Source organism: Hirundo rustica, chromosome 2 (genome assembly GCF_015227805.2).
Source record: "Hirundo rustica isolate bHirRus1 chromosome 2, bHirRus1.pri.v3, whole genome shotgun sequence".
NCBI lineage: Eukaryota > Metazoa > Chordata > Aves > Passeriformes > Hirundinidae > Hirundo > Hirundo rustica.
The window spans coordinates 114,927,766-114,944,960 of NC_053451.1; the positions used below are offsets into that span (position 1 = coordinate 114,927,766).

General features: G+C 44.9%; 1 protein-coding gene across 4 annotated transcripts in view; it reads left to right on the forward strand.

Moving 5' to 3' along the window:
• The window catches only part of TMPRSS2 (transmembrane serine protease 2), a 21,534-nt gene continuing 4,339 nt past the window's right edge, over nucleotides 1–17,195 (forward strand). For 2 of the 4 annotated variants that reach the window (XM_040090924.1, XM_040090900.1), the window contains exons 1-11: nucleotides 1–126; nucleotides 6,105–6,248; nucleotides 7,536–7,606; nucleotides 8,466–8,664; nucleotides 8,965–9,048; nucleotides 11,065–11,184; nucleotides 12,505–12,634; nucleotides 13,037–13,147; nucleotides 14,001–14,044; nucleotides 14,677–14,851; nucleotides 16,817–16,992. In XM_040090924.1, coding sequence (XP_039946858.1) covers nucleotides 7,592–7,606; nucleotides 8,466–8,664; nucleotides 8,965–9,048; nucleotides 11,065–11,184; nucleotides 12,505–12,634; nucleotides 13,037–13,147; nucleotides 14,001–14,044; nucleotides 14,677–14,851; nucleotides 16,817–16,992 — 1,054 coding nt within the window. In that variant the 5' untranslated portion in view covers nucleotides 1–126; nucleotides 6,105–6,248; nucleotides 7,536–7,591. Of the gene's footprint in view, nucleotides 127–420; nucleotides 577–6,104; nucleotides 6,249–7,535; nucleotides 7,607–8,465; nucleotides 8,665–8,964; nucleotides 9,049–11,064; nucleotides 11,185–12,504; nucleotides 12,635–13,036; nucleotides 13,148–14,000; nucleotides 14,045–14,676; nucleotides 14,852–16,816; nucleotides 16,993–17,195 lie in introns of those variants that run through there. The other 2 variants (XM_040090915.1, XM_040090908.1) reach the window with 2 other exon arrangements.

A 17,195-nucleotide genomic window follows, 5' to 3' on the forward strand; every position in this document is an offset into this window, starting at 1 on the left:
GGGATCCACCTGCGGGCACCTGTCCCTATCCCTGCCCCTGTCCCTGCCCCGCACCCTGGCTCCTCCCCGGCCGCGCCGCCCGCTCCCGGCTCCCTCCGCCGCCTTCCATCCCGTGCCGAGCCCCAGGTAAGCGCCGCTCTCCCCTTCGCCTCCGCAGCCTCCCGGCACAGCAAGGGTGGGAATCGCCGTCGGGGCCGAGGCGAGCTGCGCCGGATGGGTTTGGGCTTTTAGCTGAGAAACTCGGGCTGAGCTCGGGGAGGGGGGGATGAGGAGGGAGCGCGGCGGCGCCTGGGAGCCCCCGTCCCGCGGGGGAGGAGGCGGCGGAGGATTGAAAACAGAGAGGGGAACGTGGCTCCCACCGTTCCCCGCCCGGCTTTTCCCAGGTGTCCCCTGTCCGCAGCCCGGAGTCTCTCCAGGGGAAGATGCGGTGCGATAAAGCCGCGCTTTAGCGGGCCGGGGTGTGAAGGGAAGCCGGGAGACAAAGGCGCACGGAGGAGGTGGATGGGGAAACCGGGATAGCCGGGAGCCAAAGACACACGGAGGAGGATGGGAAAGCCGGGATAGCCGGGAGCAAAGGTGTATGGAGGAGGTGGACGGGATAGCCGGGATAGCCAGGATAGCCGGGATCAAAATACGCACGGAGGAAGGAGGGTGGATGGGCGCTGTGGATTCAGTGATAACGCGGTCCCCGGAGGTGCTGAGGGCTCAGCCAGCCCCGCTCCAGGTGGAGCTTGTCCATCTCTCACCCTGGTGATGAAGGGTAAAAGACTGGGCAGCTTCCTCAAGGTCACCGGGCGAGCAGAGAGAGTAAAGCAGGACAAGGTTTAGTCCCGGGCCCTCTTCGGCGTGTATTGATGCATTGGGTTTTAGCAAAAGCGCTAATTTCGGGTGAAAGTTGGCAAAGCTCCTCAAGAGATTTTGGAAAAGTAACTTTTAGGAGAACCGCGCCGTCCGAACTTCTGTGCCGAAGCTCTGCACGCTGAAGTCAATCCAGTCCACACCTCCTCGGATGTGGCTTTATGTTCATTGCTTACCCGGAGCTGGAATCTCAGCCTCAGCTTCCCGAGTGGGTGTCTGCTCATTTAAGGGAGCGTTGTCACACCGAGCCTTTGTCCTAAGTGGCCCTGTTTGTCCTGAGTTAAGTGACACTAATGTCTCCAGCCAAAGAAAGCGTCTTGGATTATTTGCATTACCTAGGGCAATATTAGGTGTGGAAAGAGGTGGACGTTGTGTGTGGCATAGATCAATGAGCTGGGAAAATGGCAAGGCTTTTACCTAGGGGTGTAGATGCAAAGCCAAAAGACAGGGGGGCTAAGATAAATGTTGATGTTAAAGTAGGGCTTCGCGAGCCTTTTTGTCTTTCTTCCTTTCATCCTTAAACTGTTGAAATTTATTCCTGCTCACAGTCAGCCTAGAGCAAATCTATCACGGTAGCCTAGCCTGAAACTGGAAATAAATTGGAACTACGTTCCTGGATGTTGATGGAAAAACAAAAGCAACACATTATTCTGGGATGCTGGTCAAATATTTGTCTTGGAGTTGCCAGTCTTGGAGATGTTGGCTTTTCCTCCTGTGCCAGTCCAGGGCTGGTCCACTCTGAGCAGCTCAGTGGTGCCTGTGCTCTGCAGCAGTGCTTCCCCCAGGGCTTTGCTGTGTGCATCCTGCCAATACCGGCCTCCCCGTGGAGAGAATTCAAACCTCCTGCCGGCAAGATTTGCTTTTCACCCTTATCTGCCACAGGCCTCTTAGAAGTGGTTTGCAGCTCCTCAGGACCTGTAGGGTCACAGGTTAAAAATCGCTGACCTGGACAACCAAATAAGTCTGGTTTCTTAACATTGCTGGGTTTTATTTTCCTGCAGTGTGGGTAACCTAGTGCTTCCTTACTTACATCATACTAATCAAATATGGTGAACAAGAGTTCTTGAGAGGTTTATTTCCTTGCCAGTGACTTCCAGCGGCGTAGACAGACACTTGAGTTTAGCCAGAATGTAATAATCAAATATGAAGGTGATTAGCAAGCATGCTTCTGCCAGAAAGTTATTTGCTTATGCCTTGGAAGAAGGGCAAGGATAGAATTTGGGATGAAGTGTAGGGGAAGTAGGGATCCCAAGGCCAAGCTGGCTCTTGCTGCATCCTCCAGCCCCAGCTGGGATTCTGGTCTTGGGTGCTGTGGTTTGCAGTTGTTGCCTGAACAACAATGGCTCCATCTCCTACCATGCCTCTGGTTCTTCTGGGCTCTTGGTCCTTTCTGTTTCTGAAATGGCTGGGGCTGGTTTTTTTGGGTCTTGTGCCACTCACCACCCGCTCAGTGAAATGGGAGAAAAGAAAAGAGCATTTCAGCCTCCTTCCTCACCCCACTGTTCCTAGCAAAGCACGTGATCTACTCGTGACAGGGCTGAGTTTGAAGCCATTGTCTGTTTTCAGACAGATGATAATAATAATAACAGACAATTATTTGTAGTATGAGTATGGCACCCTATAATTTTTAAAAATGTGACTGCTACACTTAGAGATTTTTGGTTACTCCTTTTTTTTTTTTTTTTTTTTTTGGCATGTGGAAGTAAAATTAATCTTGATTTCCTGGTCTGGGGAATACTGCTGTGGACTTCACTGAGCCGCTGCTGATAGTGGCTGATAGTGCTTATCAAGAGGCTGTGGTTTTTTGACACCTCTTGATAAGTGGTTGTACAGTATAACGACATTTTAGGAGTTAATCTAGAATAACTTCAAAACTATTTCTTAGGAGCTGTGAGAAGGACGAGGTTTTATTTGTGGCAACCTTTCAGGTAAATATTTGCATAATCTCAGGGGTTCTCTGAAATCCTTGATGTTACTGCACAGGCATGCTGAGTAGAGCTCTCCTCTGTTGAGGTTTGTGGGAAGGCCAGGACACTGTAGGACCCTGATTTTAATGACTTTGAGACAATCAGTCAATCTGTCTTTGGTCCCTGCCAGAGGATAAATGGAGTAAATTAAAGTCACTTTTTAAAATCATCACAATAAGAACACTCAGTGCCACTTCCTGAAGACGTGTCAAGGAAATCTTCTAAATTAAATAGGATGAAAAATCTTATTTAGCTCCTTTCCTTTTTCATTCATAACTGGATTTTTTTTTTTTTTTTAACTTTCTATACTTCATTTGCAAGTCATGATCATTTTTAGTGCTGATTGTTGAACAGGAATCTTGACCGTGTTTCTTTCCTCTTGTCCAGGTGACCAGGCAGGAACTATCCTGTGAAATTACTCTGTGAAAAGATCATGAAAATGAACCTGGAATCACCTCTTTGCTTGTTTTCCCTCTTTATTATTATTATTATTTTTTAAATTTTATTGCCTCACTAACCTTTCCTCCACACCATCGCTTCATGGTTATATTGCGTTCACGTTATGTTGCTGAAACTTCTAGGTGGCCATAAAAAGGATGAAAATAATAAAAAAAAAAATGAAATCATATTTCCTCTCTAGCGTCATCAACGCCATAAAGTGTTTGCCTGCCCTTCTTTAGGGTTGAGCTTTGCACTGGAATTACTCCTTTGCTGTCTCGATGAGTTCTGCTGGTTTCCTTGATACAGGGAATTTTTTGGACGTGATGCAGTGTGTTAGGTTCACGTAGAATGTTTGGATGCTTTTATGCTTCTTCCTTTTAGAAGGGGAACTTGACTTCATTTGGGTTTTGACCGTTCTGTCCTCTTACAGCTCTTTTGTTTGCATGTGGTTCCTTTTACGAAGGTCTAACTGTGAAGAGCTAGTTTGGTTGGTTGTCTTTTTTTTTTTTTTGTTCTGGGGTTTCTTTTTCAATTGTTGATAACCATCACAGAGCTGAGCAAACAGCTGATGTTGTTTCTGCTTCAGGAAATGGCACAGAACACGTATTGGAGCAATATGTAAATGCAGGAAGCAAACTGTTGCCAACAGAACTCTGGCTTCTTCGGCCAGTTGAATTCACAGTGTTGATTTAGGATATCTGGAGGCAGTTATTCCATCCTATTGACTTGGGCATGGAAACAGCCTATAGGGATCTCTGTGTAAAAGCTCGAGGAAACCAATTAACAATTACGACGTGGTGCGTGCTGAGGAAATCCTGTTATTTCTTGCATGGAGAGCCAGGGCAAAAGGCAGCAGGTCTGGTGTCCTTACAAAATCCTGCCTAGACCTTTAGGGTTTCTTTGCCTTTCATTCTGTCTGTTGCCTTTTTGGGATGTTGGCTCCTGGCCAGCAAAGGACAGGGGAGGTGTGAGGGGGCCATGAGCTGACGCTGCTGTAATGAGGCAAAAGCAGGGTCTCATTTTTTGCCCAAAATTCACCAAAATTCAGCGAGGGGTTTAGGAGCACGTGGTGGTGAGGAGCACGTAGGGCTGAGCAGCACAAATCAGTGCTTGGTGTTTCCTGCCCAGGGCAGAGAGGGACTGTCACTGTGGTAGGGAGGAGGACAAGCTTCTGGAGGGCTGAGATTCCAGAAAGTCCATTTTTGGTTAAATAGGACGTTGTCAAATGAAGTGCAGACCAACTCTGCTGCAACTTTTACTTAAAGACCTGATTTGCAGAAATCTGTGGAAAAATGAATAAAAACCCCAAGAAGCTATTTGATTTAATTTGAAACAAATTAATCTAATATTTTTATTTTTTGCATTGTTGTTTGGCTGCGTTCCTTTTTTTGTTTTCATTTTTGACAAACTTACTGGAAATAGTGATGCATTTCTTTAATCCTAATGACCCGTGACATAACATTAACACTCCTAAGGCATATGTAAGAAGCTCAGATACTTCAAGTAGCAGCTGCCAGCTGTGAGGCAACACATTTTGCTTTATTTATCAGTGAACTGTGTCAGGGGTGGCTTTTTACTCTCTGTCTCTCCTGTCATTAGAAACAGTGGCTTTATTCCTGTACTTTGAGCTATTGTAATGGTTTAAATGCAAAAGGGGAAAAAAAAAAAAAAAAAAAGAGAAAAACACACTCAGTTTTGGAGCTTCTGTGTTGCTGGAGGTCTAAATGCTACTTCTGCTCCATCCATACTGGAGTTTTTAAAATTTAAGGGCTTGATTGCATAGGACTGATGGGTTCCTTTCATTATTTGGGTGCACTTTTTCCAGAGCTGGAAGGTGTTAGCAAGCCTCAAGCCTCTGGTACCCTGAGACACCTTGAAGCCTGCTCTGGTGTGGAGCTCCATCCCAGTTCCCCTTGCCTGGGATCTCCAGCTCCCTTTAAAGGACTCCTGAAGTTTGTTTTTTCCAGATGCACCCAGTAGAGTGCTTTAATAGCTCAGCAGACATCAGGAGGAAGGAGGGCAGTGAGAGGGAAGGACAGATGAACATTCCCACTGAACTCTTCTGCATCATCAGAGTGGGTTTATGACGCTTTTAAATGGTCTGTTTAAATTTGTCTGATGTGTGAGGTGAGTTAGAGGCCAAAGCATTGGACTGAGATAGGGCAGGCCAGTCCCTTCTAGCTCTCTAGTTATTGGGATGGGGAGTGTTTGACAGGTCAGTTTGATTCTCCATGACCCAGCTCCCTTATCTGAGAAGTAGTTGCAGTTCCCTTGATGTGTTTGTGAAACATTTTGAAGTGTGGGAGTGATGTGTACTTAAGAAAACCAGATTATATCTTTATTGGATGCTACAGATCGATTTTTTGCCCTAAACATTTGCAGAACCAATGAGAGTTCAGTGCTTTTGGTTTCGTGTAGTTTTAAGAGACTGGAAAATGTGTGTATGTAATACTATAGAAGTCTGTATTTACCTATGAGTTCCTGTATTTTATAACAGGGAAACTGTTATTAATCAGAAACTGGATAGGATATAGATTAACAAGAACTAAATTGGGAGGGGTGGTTGAAAACCCAGCTGAACAAGAGAGATTTTTTTCCCCTCAGTTTTTTGAAGGAAAACAAACAAACAAACAAACCACTCACAGAAACTCCCCCAAAAAGGACAACACTCTTCCCTGTTAATTTGCACAGCCTTTCAAATGGTAACTTAAAAAAAAGAAAGAAAAAAAGAAAAAAAAAGATTTTTTTGGTCATAGTGCCTGCTGGCTTACCTCAGAATCACCACTTCTCTCTGGTATCACAAAACTTCCCAACCTTTTTATTCCTTCTCCTTTTCAGAGAACAAGGAACAGAAGTATCCTCCTGTGATTTATTTGTCCCTAAGCCTGGGCAGAGCTGCTGAGAAGAGCTGGGCGAGGATGGACGGGACATAAAGCCAAGCAGAAGTCCTGGAGCCTTAGTCACCAGTCTGATGGACTTTCAGTGAGTAGGAGTAGGACTCATTTCTCACCTGTCTGCCACACGAATAAGTTCAGCAGTGCATTACTTACACCTGTTTGTTAGCACTGATAAGCAAATACCAGCCTCAGCCTTCCTGAAGTGTCACGAAGAATTGGCACGCTTGAGGCAGCTGAAATCTGCTCCAGTGACATTTGCAGTTCAGCTTTGGGCGAGATGATGCCTTGATAGAGGTTCTAAAAAATAACCTAGTACTTTGGGCTGAATTGTGCTGTGTCTTTACACAGCTGCAGTGTGCAGGGTTTTGCTCTGCAAGGTGGAGAAAGGTATTTCTCAGCGCAGGACTGAGGCACTTTCTAGGCTTTTATTTCTTGTAGAGCAACATGAGAGGACTCAGCAGATAGCAGCATTTATTAGAATGGTTGCTCATGGAGGTATTTAACTGCCTATTTTAGATCTGCACCAGCGAACATTTTTTTATATTTCTCGTGTCTGTGGCAATCAGCGGTTTTGCTCAACGTTAACGTTTAACTTTAAAATAAACTGCCGGGTGCCTGAAACATTCGATGCAGAGCCTCTCTTTTTTTACCCAGTTTGCAAAACTTTCATATTGCTGCAGCACATTTCCCCTGCCGTGCTTTTCTCCCTGTTTTTGTGACAACAACACACAGCCAAGAAAACAACTCCTTGGAACACCAGAGTGAAAAAAACCGCGGCCTGTGGAGGCTGCAAGGTGTGCTGCTATCACGAATTGGTTGAATTTGTATTTCCTGATGCTTTGCTGGTTTCAGTGTCAAAAATCTCAGAGCGACACATGAGTAAGTGCTGAGAGAGGCAGGAGGACCTGGACATGGGACTGGCACCGCGTGGGTCGCTGCCAGGATATTCTCTGACTCTCGTTCTGCCAGCCAGAGTGAGCACCGACTTGACCTTCTCAGTTTGTGCTGCCCCCGTGCTAATGAATGGTTGCCACTGTATAATCCTCAGGCTTGCATTGAGACGCTGCTGAGATCTGATTTCATGCTGCACCTTAATTTGTACCCTCTCTTCAAATACTTCCGCTTGGTTTGGGGTGGTTATTTTGTTGTTGCTGTAGTTTATTTTATTTTTCTTTTTTTTATATTTTTATTTTATTTTTATTTATTTCATTTAATTTCATTTTATTTTTTATATTTATTTTTTATTTTTTATATTTTCATTTCTATTTTATTTTATTTTGTTTTGTTCTATTTTATTTTATTTTTCCAAAGGGAAAGCTGGACAAAGCCTCCAGTTGTGATTGTTTTCTTCTTTTGTTGTTTGTTTGTACAGGTTCACACTTGACTCCCCGACACTTGAATTGTTTTTGTACTGTTGACAAAGGAAAAATGACCTCTACTCTAGTAAGTAAACAAAATATTCGCAATGCTCCTCTCTGATTTTCTTTTTCTTTGAATATTTTTATTTCTTTACATGTAACAGCCCATTGAGGGGCTGTTTAACAGCCCCTTGTTAATCCTGATTAACAAGTCTTTACAAATGTGGACTATTTGTTGTTTGCTTTTTGGCAAAAAGGGGAAAAGATGCTGTGAGGCAGGTGTAAGATGCTTGAATTAACCAACATTTCAAGTGCTCAGCTGCTTCCAGGGGAGATTTATGCTTTTGAGCATGTGCTTTTGATTTATTTAAGCTTGTTTTGGTGGGATAGGTCCGAATGGCTTCTAACTAGCTCTTAAAGCTCTTCCAGGATAAATATTCCACGACCTGTTGCAGGCCAGCGTGTGTCAGAAATAGCTTAGGTGTACCTGGTGTTGTCACAGCACGAAATGGGGCAGTAAGCATTTATCCTGGGTCGGGACAAAGGCTGTAACTCGTCAGCGTTTCTTTCTGTGGTGGTGCTGCCCACAGCTCTCATCGCTGCTCATTTCTGCCCTGTCAGACGTCCCAGGGCGAGCGTTTGTGCAAACAGCTTGGGAGGGCTGGGCTCAAGGATCCATCTTAGGCTGGGCTGCTATGGATCAGGAAACTGATCTTGCCCGAGGTTTCCCAGCTTCGCTCTGCGTTATTTTTACCATTCCAAACGCGGGTTTTAGGCGCGCTCTGTGAATCTCTCTGCGTAAGCTGGAGTCCCCAGTAAGCGTTCCGCGTGCCCGGGGTGCGTTTTACGGGGCAGGGCTCTGAAATTCTGCCCTGCTGGCGGCCTTGTTTCTCCTATTCCTCAATTTCTCCTGCTTTTCCCTTCCTCCCCACGCCACCCCTCAGGGTCCACCACCGCCATACTACGAGAACAGGGGCTTCCAGCCCGAGCCCATCTACGCTGCCAGGCAGGCAGCAGGTGCTAACCCGTACCCACAGTTCTTCTCCACCGGCGCTCCCTCCGTGCCAAGCTACGTCCCAAGGGTGGCCACCCACCAGTCCACCAGGCCAGCGCCGCACCCGCCCAGGAGAACGTGTGCAGCCAGTGAGTTTTGGGGGGATTTCTCCTGGTTTTGGCCCCAAGATCTGTCGAAGTTAAGATAACGAAGGGAAGGGGCTTTCCCTTCCGAGTGGTGCGTTGAAGGAGGCGCTTCCTTGTGGGTGAAGAAGCGGCAGCTGGCCGAGGTGCTGGTGCAGCTGGGAGATTTGGGAGGAAGGATGGTGGGATAGAGAAAAGTCTGGCTAAAACTGGCTGATTTTGGTGTCAAATAAGTAGTGCTGGTGGGGGGGAAGTTACTTTACTTGTGAACCTAATTTTTCTTTTCCTCCTTGCTTTCATTTTCAGGTCTAAGGAAAACCATAATAATAATATTATCTATATTAATAGTCATTTGTTGTGCAATCGCTGCTTTCTTCATCTGGTATTTTCGTAAGTAGTATTTTTTTTCTTTTTTTTTTTTTTTTTTTAAAGGAAATATGTATTAAGCTTTTTAAGTTAGAAATACCCACTCTCATTTTATGCTTTATGCTGAATTAAGGACAGAAAGGTCTTTGTTCCTTTTCTCCTAAGAGATGAGTTAATGTTGCTTCTTAATGGCTCAGTTTTGTTTGTGGATTGAGGTGTGTTTTTGTTGTTGTTGTTGTTCTTTCTTTTTAATGGTGCTGTTACTTTCCGAATTTGAGCTTCACTTAGGTGAAGGGAGGGGACTGCATTAAGTGTGTAAACCTTAACTGCAAAAGTGCAAATGGTCAAGATGTGTTTTGTTTTGCTAAAATGGGAAGTACCCTCTTGGAGCAGAGGTCACTTGCATCCATTGGTTTGTTTCTGTGGGGCTTCTGTGTAAACATTGCATGAGCCCAGCCTGTCTCAGCACTCTAAGTTGTACCATGGATGTTTGCCTTGGAAATCTTCCCCAGCTGGGGAGACTGAGCAGGGCTGGGCCAGTTCTGCTCAGCTCAGGTGAAGTTTGCCTTGTGCTGTCTTAATTTCCCTTTCAATGAAAGCTACTTTGCTAAAAAAGCCAGAAACTAAAAATTTGCTGGGTTTTGGAGCCTCTCCTTTCTGTTCTGCTCAGGAAAGGAGGAAGAGAGATCCAGTGGAAGAGGTCCCTGCTCATTGCATTGGGGTTGGACTAAAATGATGTTTAAAGACCTCTTCCAAACTATTCTATGATTTTAAAAGGGAGTTCATTTAGAACTAATAAGATGACACTTTGTGTTCTTAGGAGCCATTTTTTGGACTCGTTTTGATTTTAAGCAGGGTGAGTGTAATCCAGTTTTAAATGAGAACAAGAGTACCTAACTGGAGGTGCTCACTCTCTTCCTCCTTTTCTGCGTGTTAACGCTGTGCCAGTGCAAAGCTGACGCCTTTCTGACAACTCAATGGTGCCTGATTATTCAGGGGAGGCCAGTGGCCAAAATCCAATCAGCTGCATCAGAGACTTGATCTGACAAGTGATGCAAAGGACAGAGCAAATCCATCTTCTGCTGTGGCAGACAGGGTTTAAGGGGCTGTCTTGGTTTTGAAAGACAGTTGTTTGTCAGGGAAAACTAGAGCCTCCCTTGGAATGGAGAATGTAAACCCCCTTCCCTCCAATTATTATAATTTTGGAATTAGGGGCTCTTAGGAAAGATATGGGAAGTAGGAGTAACAGTTCTTTACTAGGAATATTAAAAATAAAAAGGAAAATACAAATGTAGTAGTACAAAAAAAACCCCAAACCAACCAAACAAACAAAAAGAAACAAAAACAAACAAACAACAACAACAACAAAATACAAGCAAGGAAGCAAAAAAAGATCCTGGAAAAAACCTGAAAGAGTCAGGGATACGACCTGGCAACCTGGTGGTCAGGGTGTTGGAAGCAGTCCAAATAAATCCTCCTGGAGTAACAGATGTGGTTCTGTGGAGTAGAGATGACCCTGTAGAAAGTCCAATGGAGACGAGATGGGTCCAGTCTTCCTCCAGGAATCCAGTGGACAAACAAGACCCCTTGTGTCCTTCAGTCCCAGTTTTTATCAAGTTGGGAACAGCTGGCTCCTCCCCCACTGTGTGGAGCATCTCCCAATGGGATGATGGAATGTGTCGTGTCATTGGTGGGCCCTGATGGCCCATTATCAGAAGATGTCGCCCTAGAGGATGGAGGAGTGGTGAAAGAGATAAGAAACACTGCCCCACCTGGATTTAATGGCTGGGCCGTTATCAGGAGGCATCCTCCTCCTTCCCCCCTGGAGGGGCAAGAGAAGGACAAAACGTCTCCCAAAAGACCAGCCTTCAACAGATGAAATAGAATACACGTTTCTAGGTTACATAATCCAGTACAAGGTCTTCCCTCCCACCTCCGCGCTTAAGAGCAGCTTCCAACACTTTGCTCCATCAAAGTGGGAAACTCTTTGAGAGCAGGGCTGGTGTGCAGCCTCGTGGCTGTGTTTCTCTCTCCCTGCAGTGGAGAACCACTGTCTCAGCTCCCTGATCGAGTGTGGATCCTCAGGGGTGTGCGTGTCCCCCTCCCAGTGGTGTGACGGAGTCAGCGACTGTCCCAATGGGGAGGACGAGACCCGCTGTGGTGAGTGACAGCATCCAGGGGCTGGGGGGAAAATCCTGCATCAACTGCAGGAGCCTGGGAGCAGATTGCCTTGTCCAGAGCCTGGTTAAGTTTCAACAAGGCTGTTTTAGCCTACAGTCTGTCTTTAAAATGCTGTAGGATGTGTGCTATATATAGATGTTCAGTTTGTTTCCAGCCCGATTGAAAAGCTGAAATAAAATGCTTGGCTCAGGGGTTTGAGCTGCCTTGACTTTGAGTCAGTTTTTTAAATATCACCTTTTAATTTGGGTGGGGTTTGTGCAGAACTGAATCTAGCATTGTCTCTGGATGGAACAGTGGTGATTTCTCAGTGAGCGCCAGGTGATGACATAAACCTGGTGGTCTTCAGTCAGGCTTGTCTTTTTCCACGTATTTTGCATTCTTCATTCCCCCCTTAGTTCTTCAGTGACTTCATAACTCGTTTGTGGAAGAAAGCCAGGCCTAATCATTGCTTTGAACTGAAAAGATGCCAAGAGAAGCTTTAGAGCTGAAGGTGGAAACATTGATTTGTCCGTTCCAGAGGTTTGGCATCTTGTGTCGTGCCAGTGCCACACTGGAAACCTCTAGCTGTTCTTCAAAATCCCTCTGTAAATTTTTATTCAGCACATTCTCATGGAGGGCTAGCATTTGCTGTCAGCTGTTGCACTCCATTTGGTTGGATAATGGGTTCTTGGAGAAGCCTGTTTGCCTGTTTCAATCCATTCTTTTGCTTGAACTATTTTTTATTAAATACTTGTGCGAGCAAATACAGAATGGGGCGTGCAGTGTCAGAGCTAATTGCTCCTGGTTACATTCTTGCTCTACAAAGCACTTCTCTGGAGAAACGTGGTGTATTATGAGATAATATAAAGTATTTTTCAATAGGTCATATTTTATTTATACACAGTATGTGATATATTAAGAAATATATGGTTGCATAGAGAAAAGATCAGAAAATTTTCATTATTGCAGTCTTTCTTAGAATATAAAAGAGAATTTTGAGCATAAAAGCTGAAATGAAAGGATGAACCCTACCTTGTACATTTGCATTCTAAAACTGGTAGTTCTTCTAAATTGCCTTACATGAAAAGAAGTAAGTCATTGCCATGTTTCTGTCTGCTGGATATTTAGAATATTCAGAATTTGAGTAGAAGGGAGCATTAAATTAACATCAGTTCATACATGAAGTGGGTAACTACATCCAAGCTAAGAAAGCAGTAATAATAATAGTAATAATAGCATGTGGTGTTCTTAGTGTCTTTCTATTTTCTTTTTTCTTTTTTTTTTTTTTTTTCCTTTTTCCTTTTCTTCCTTTTCTGGCAGTTAGACTTTTTGGACCAAATTTTATCCTGGAAGTTTATTCACCTGTCAGCAAATCCTGGTATCCTGTTTGCCAAGATGACTGGAACGATGATTATGGGAAGATTGCATGCAAAGACATGGGCTACAGCATGTAAGTCCAGCCTCTGTCAGCCTTTGCCCAGACACAGAAAGGTTAAAATTTCCCTCTTGCCATTTTTAATGTGTCTGAGGCTCTGCTGTGAAAATGTACTGGCAAAGACATCTCTTCGTCTTGCCCTGTTACACGAGGTGAATGCATATCAGACAAAAATATTGTTTTAACCTAGTGACTGATGGGAAGTGGAGCCTGACAAATGTTTAAAGAATCTGAGATTCTGGCTGGGCTGCACCACCAGGGTTCAGGGAAAAAAAAAAAAACAAAACAAAACAAACCAAAAATAAATATTTCTAGTGTTGTCACGTCAGTGGCTCTAGCTTGGCACAGCTCGTTGTTATCACTGGTTTGAAAACTGAAACCAGTGCTGGCTTTCACAGTGGGCTTTCTGTTTTGCAGGGATACCTATTTCTACAGTCATGGGGTAGCACCTGAAGTCAGCTTCAAGAGCTACATGAAGCTGAACACGAGTGCTGGGAACATAGACTTGTACAAAAGGCTGTACAACAGGTATCTTTGTTTAATAAAAGCCTCTCTCCTTTCATCCAGGGTCTCTCCAGATGCTGTAAGAGGTGTAGCTTCTGCCTGCAGCATAATGCAAACACATCTTTCAGTGGGGATTGTTGGAGGGAAAGACACTTTGGTTTTAATCTGATTGCAGTTGCTCTTCCCTCTTTTTAAAAACACAGCTGTCATTTTTTCCATCCTCCCTGTCCTCTTCTAAAAGAAAAAAATGTCCTATCCTCTGTGCTGCCTAGAAGGTTGCCATGTCAAAGGGATTTTTCAAAGGTTCTCTGACCATCAGCAGGATTTTGTGTAAGGTGACAAGAGCTGCAACACATTCACAGCAGCTTGCACAGCCTTTTTCCCAGTCACATGAACCCACAGTGGGCAAAAATGGATCTTGACTGTGGAGAGCATAATTTTTATTATCAATAAACAGCTCTGAAGTGTCCAGTTTCAAAACCTGTATACTCCTGTGTCTGCAAACTTCCTGCAGCTCCCTTGTTGAGTTCTTCCATGACAACTTCCTAAATCAGCTCGACTTTCTCTCAAGCTGTTCTTCTTCTTGCTTCTCAATAGGCTTGCAAACGTTTTGTGGGCATGTCTGCAGAGCTCATGTCCCACAGGACAGTTTTGGTGAATGTAGGGCATGGTGGAGGCCAGATTGTTGCTGGGAGGGTAGCTGGAGGAAGTGAAGAAAGAAGGGAACCCTCCCCAGGAAGATGAGGCTGCAGGCAGGGCATGTAGCTGCAAAGGGTAGAAAGCAGCTGGAGGGTGGACTTTTCCTTCACTGAGTGCCTAAGATGTTGGTGGGGTTAATTTTTTTTTTTTTTTTTTTTTTTTTTAATTTCTCCTGCAGTGCTTCCTGTGCCTCAGAAAATGTGGTTTCTCTGCGCTGCATAGGTAACTCACTGGCTTTTCCAAACTTCTGCTTCTTCATGCTTTGAAATGCTCTGCCTGACAAGTCCTTTTGGACCTGTGGCTCTAATTGCTTTTTTGCACAGGCAAATGATTTAACTCTGGTTCCCAAATGATACAGTTTTAGGAGCAGGGTGGGAGAGGAGACAAGGAAGGCAGTGGATCCCCAGTTGCTTTTGTCTTTGCTGCCACCGAATCCTTTAAATGACTTGTGGTGAAGCTCCATATCCATCCCCCAGCAGCTGTGGTGGGATGTCTGTGGCACATTTGCTGTCCAAGATGCAGCAATTGGTCGGGCAGTGCCTTCTTGATGGTGATTCCTGTCCTGAGGAGTCTCCTGGCTGCTTTGTCGCACTGCACAGAGGCGTCAGGATCACCAGAGATTCCTGAAAGAGTTTAAGAGCAAAGAGTTTATGGTGATCCAAGGGCAGCAGCTGCCAGGTGGGGTCTGCAGTTTAACGGGGGTCTGGGCAATGGCAGACTGGGGATTTGGTGTCGGGGCCGGGCTTTGAGCTGTGCCGTGTCCAGCAGGTCGGACACGGCAGGGAAGCCTGAGGGGCAGCACCCATCTCCCACCTCGCTCTTTGATCAGCCCCTGTGTGTGACTGACCTTTCAGAGTGTGGCCTGTCCAGCAAGAGCGTGCACACCATGAACAGGATCGTGGGTGGCAGCGGGGCCGTGCTGGGGCAGTGGCCGTGGCAGGTCAGCCTGCACGTGCAGGGCACCCACGTCTGCGGGGGCTCCATCATCACCCCACGCTGGATTGTCACAGCAGCACACTGTGTGGAAGGGTGAGACCCTCTCTGTTGTAATGCATTGTAATTGGGTTTATATTGTGTTTCATTGGATTTGTAATGTTTCCCCTGTTCCCCTTGGAAACTGTGTCATGCGGTTTGTCCCTGCATGGCCGCGCCCATCCCGCACTCTGGAATGTAACCCAACTCTGTTCCACTCCCACCCCACACTCTGGAATGTAACCCAACTCTGTTCCACTCCCACTTTATTCCTGATTGGGCAGTGGCTTGTCCCTGCCTTTAAGCCTGTCCCCCCTGGGACAGGCTGAGCCGCGCTCTCTCTGGCACCGGCAGGGACGGGAAAATAAAGCTATAACCCCCCCCTTGACAAAGAGCAGGCTCTTTCCTTTTGCCATTGGCGGTTGTCTGGGTCTCTCTAAAGAAATACCACACCTCTCCCCATGGATATTCGCCTTTCTTCGAGCTGGGATGCGTGATTTTATTCAATTCTCCCAACTTTCTCCTTTAAAACAGAATTCCTCCCCCCGCCTGGCTCGGTGCAGTGTTTTCTATGGTAAAGCTGAAGTATTAAGGGAAGGCTCTGGAGGAGGCTGGCTGCAGCTCATCTGTCTGCTTTCTACAGGAATCCTTGTTTCATGTTTTGTCTTATTTACAAAATGAAATGGGTGATGTTGAGCGCAGATACCCACCCAGTTTAAGATGTAAACTCAAGGCACCGAATTTAATGCCAGCCAGTACAATGTTTTCATGAAGATGTTGAATTACACTGTGAGAAAACCCAAGGGAAACTCCCCCCTCCCCCAAATGCTCAAATATCACTTTGCTGCAGATATGATCAATTTAAAGATGCCTGTGCCATTTATTTCTTCATATCTTCTTGCCACAGGGTAGTAAAATCCAAGTCAGTATTAAATACAGATTTATATCTATCCAAGGAGCACTTTATGTAGCCATCAACAAGAAAAATAGCTGGTGCTTTGTACATTTTTAACCAATAAAAGAGAGTTGAGGGTTCTGTGGTACCCTCAGAAAGGGCAGAATTTGTTTAAAAGGTGGCTGCTTCTGTTGGAGGAAAAAACCCACAAAACAAAAAACATTTTTAATGGTTGCTTGGCTGGATCACAGTTTGAGGCTAAGGCAAGGAAGAATATTTGCCCTTAACCTTGAGAGAGGAATGCAAGTGTTGATTTCCACCTGGAGATCTTATCCCTCCTTTGTTGTCTGGATTTGAGCTCTGTAGTGCTCAAAAGCTTTGGGAATGGCAACCAAGCTGCAGCTGGCACAAACCTGGTTTTCAGCCTGGTCTGGGCTTTTTTGGAGGTGGGGTGACTGGCAGGCACTGCTGCCTTGGTGCTTCTCATGGAGGGAGTTTTAATTTGTGGCAGGGTTTCTGTTTTGTCAACTGTGCTGGAGCACAAGAGGTTACTTAAATAACATCTAGCGAGCATGCTTAACATTAAAAAAACTTACCAAGACATAAAACCAGCCTTAAAAAAACCCAAAAACCAAAAAAAACCACAAACAAACAAAAAAAAAAACCACAACAAACCAACCCAAACCCTGGTATTTTCAAGATAGTGAAGTTCTTTCACTGGATCATGTTTTTACTAATTCTGGCTTCTGCTGATAACCACTGACATGTGAGACTCCAGAAATACCTGCCTGATCCCTCAGTCATGGAAATCAAAAGGCTTTACTGTTGCAGTCTCAGACTTAATTTGTTGTGCTGAGTGATTAAGGGAATGGACAGTGATACTTAAGCCACTGCAAAGATTTTTTTTTTTTTATTTTAATATATTTTTGAAACTAGAGTCGAGCTTTCCTCAAGTTACATGTCTGGCAATTATTTTGCCTTATTCTTCAGAAATGGTAGTCAAATCCACGTGCATTTTTGGTCACACAAACATTTGACTACAGCTCCTGAAGACAATATTTTGGAGGTCTTAATCCCTGTCTTTTTCACCATGGAAGAAAACCTTCAGACTTTTCTTTGTTCTGTAGGCGACTTTCCGACCCACATAGCTGGAAGGTTTATGCTGGGATTCTGAATCAGGATGAGATGCTCTTTAGAAGTGGGTACAGAGTGCAACAGATAATTTCCCATCCATATTATGACACAGACTCTAAAGACAATGATGTTGCCCTCATGAAGCTGGAGACACCACTGAGTTTTACTGGTAGGTATCCTGTCCTTCTTAAGGGAAAAATCCAGTGGCAGTGAGCACACCTTTTAAAACTTCTGAATTTCATCAAGCAATCCTTGTAGATACTTATTGGAAGAACACAGAATAGCCCTAACACAGGGTATAGAGACAGAGGGCACAGCCTCTGACATCCTTAGCAGGATTTACTTAAATCTGTTACATGGATAGGGGGTTTG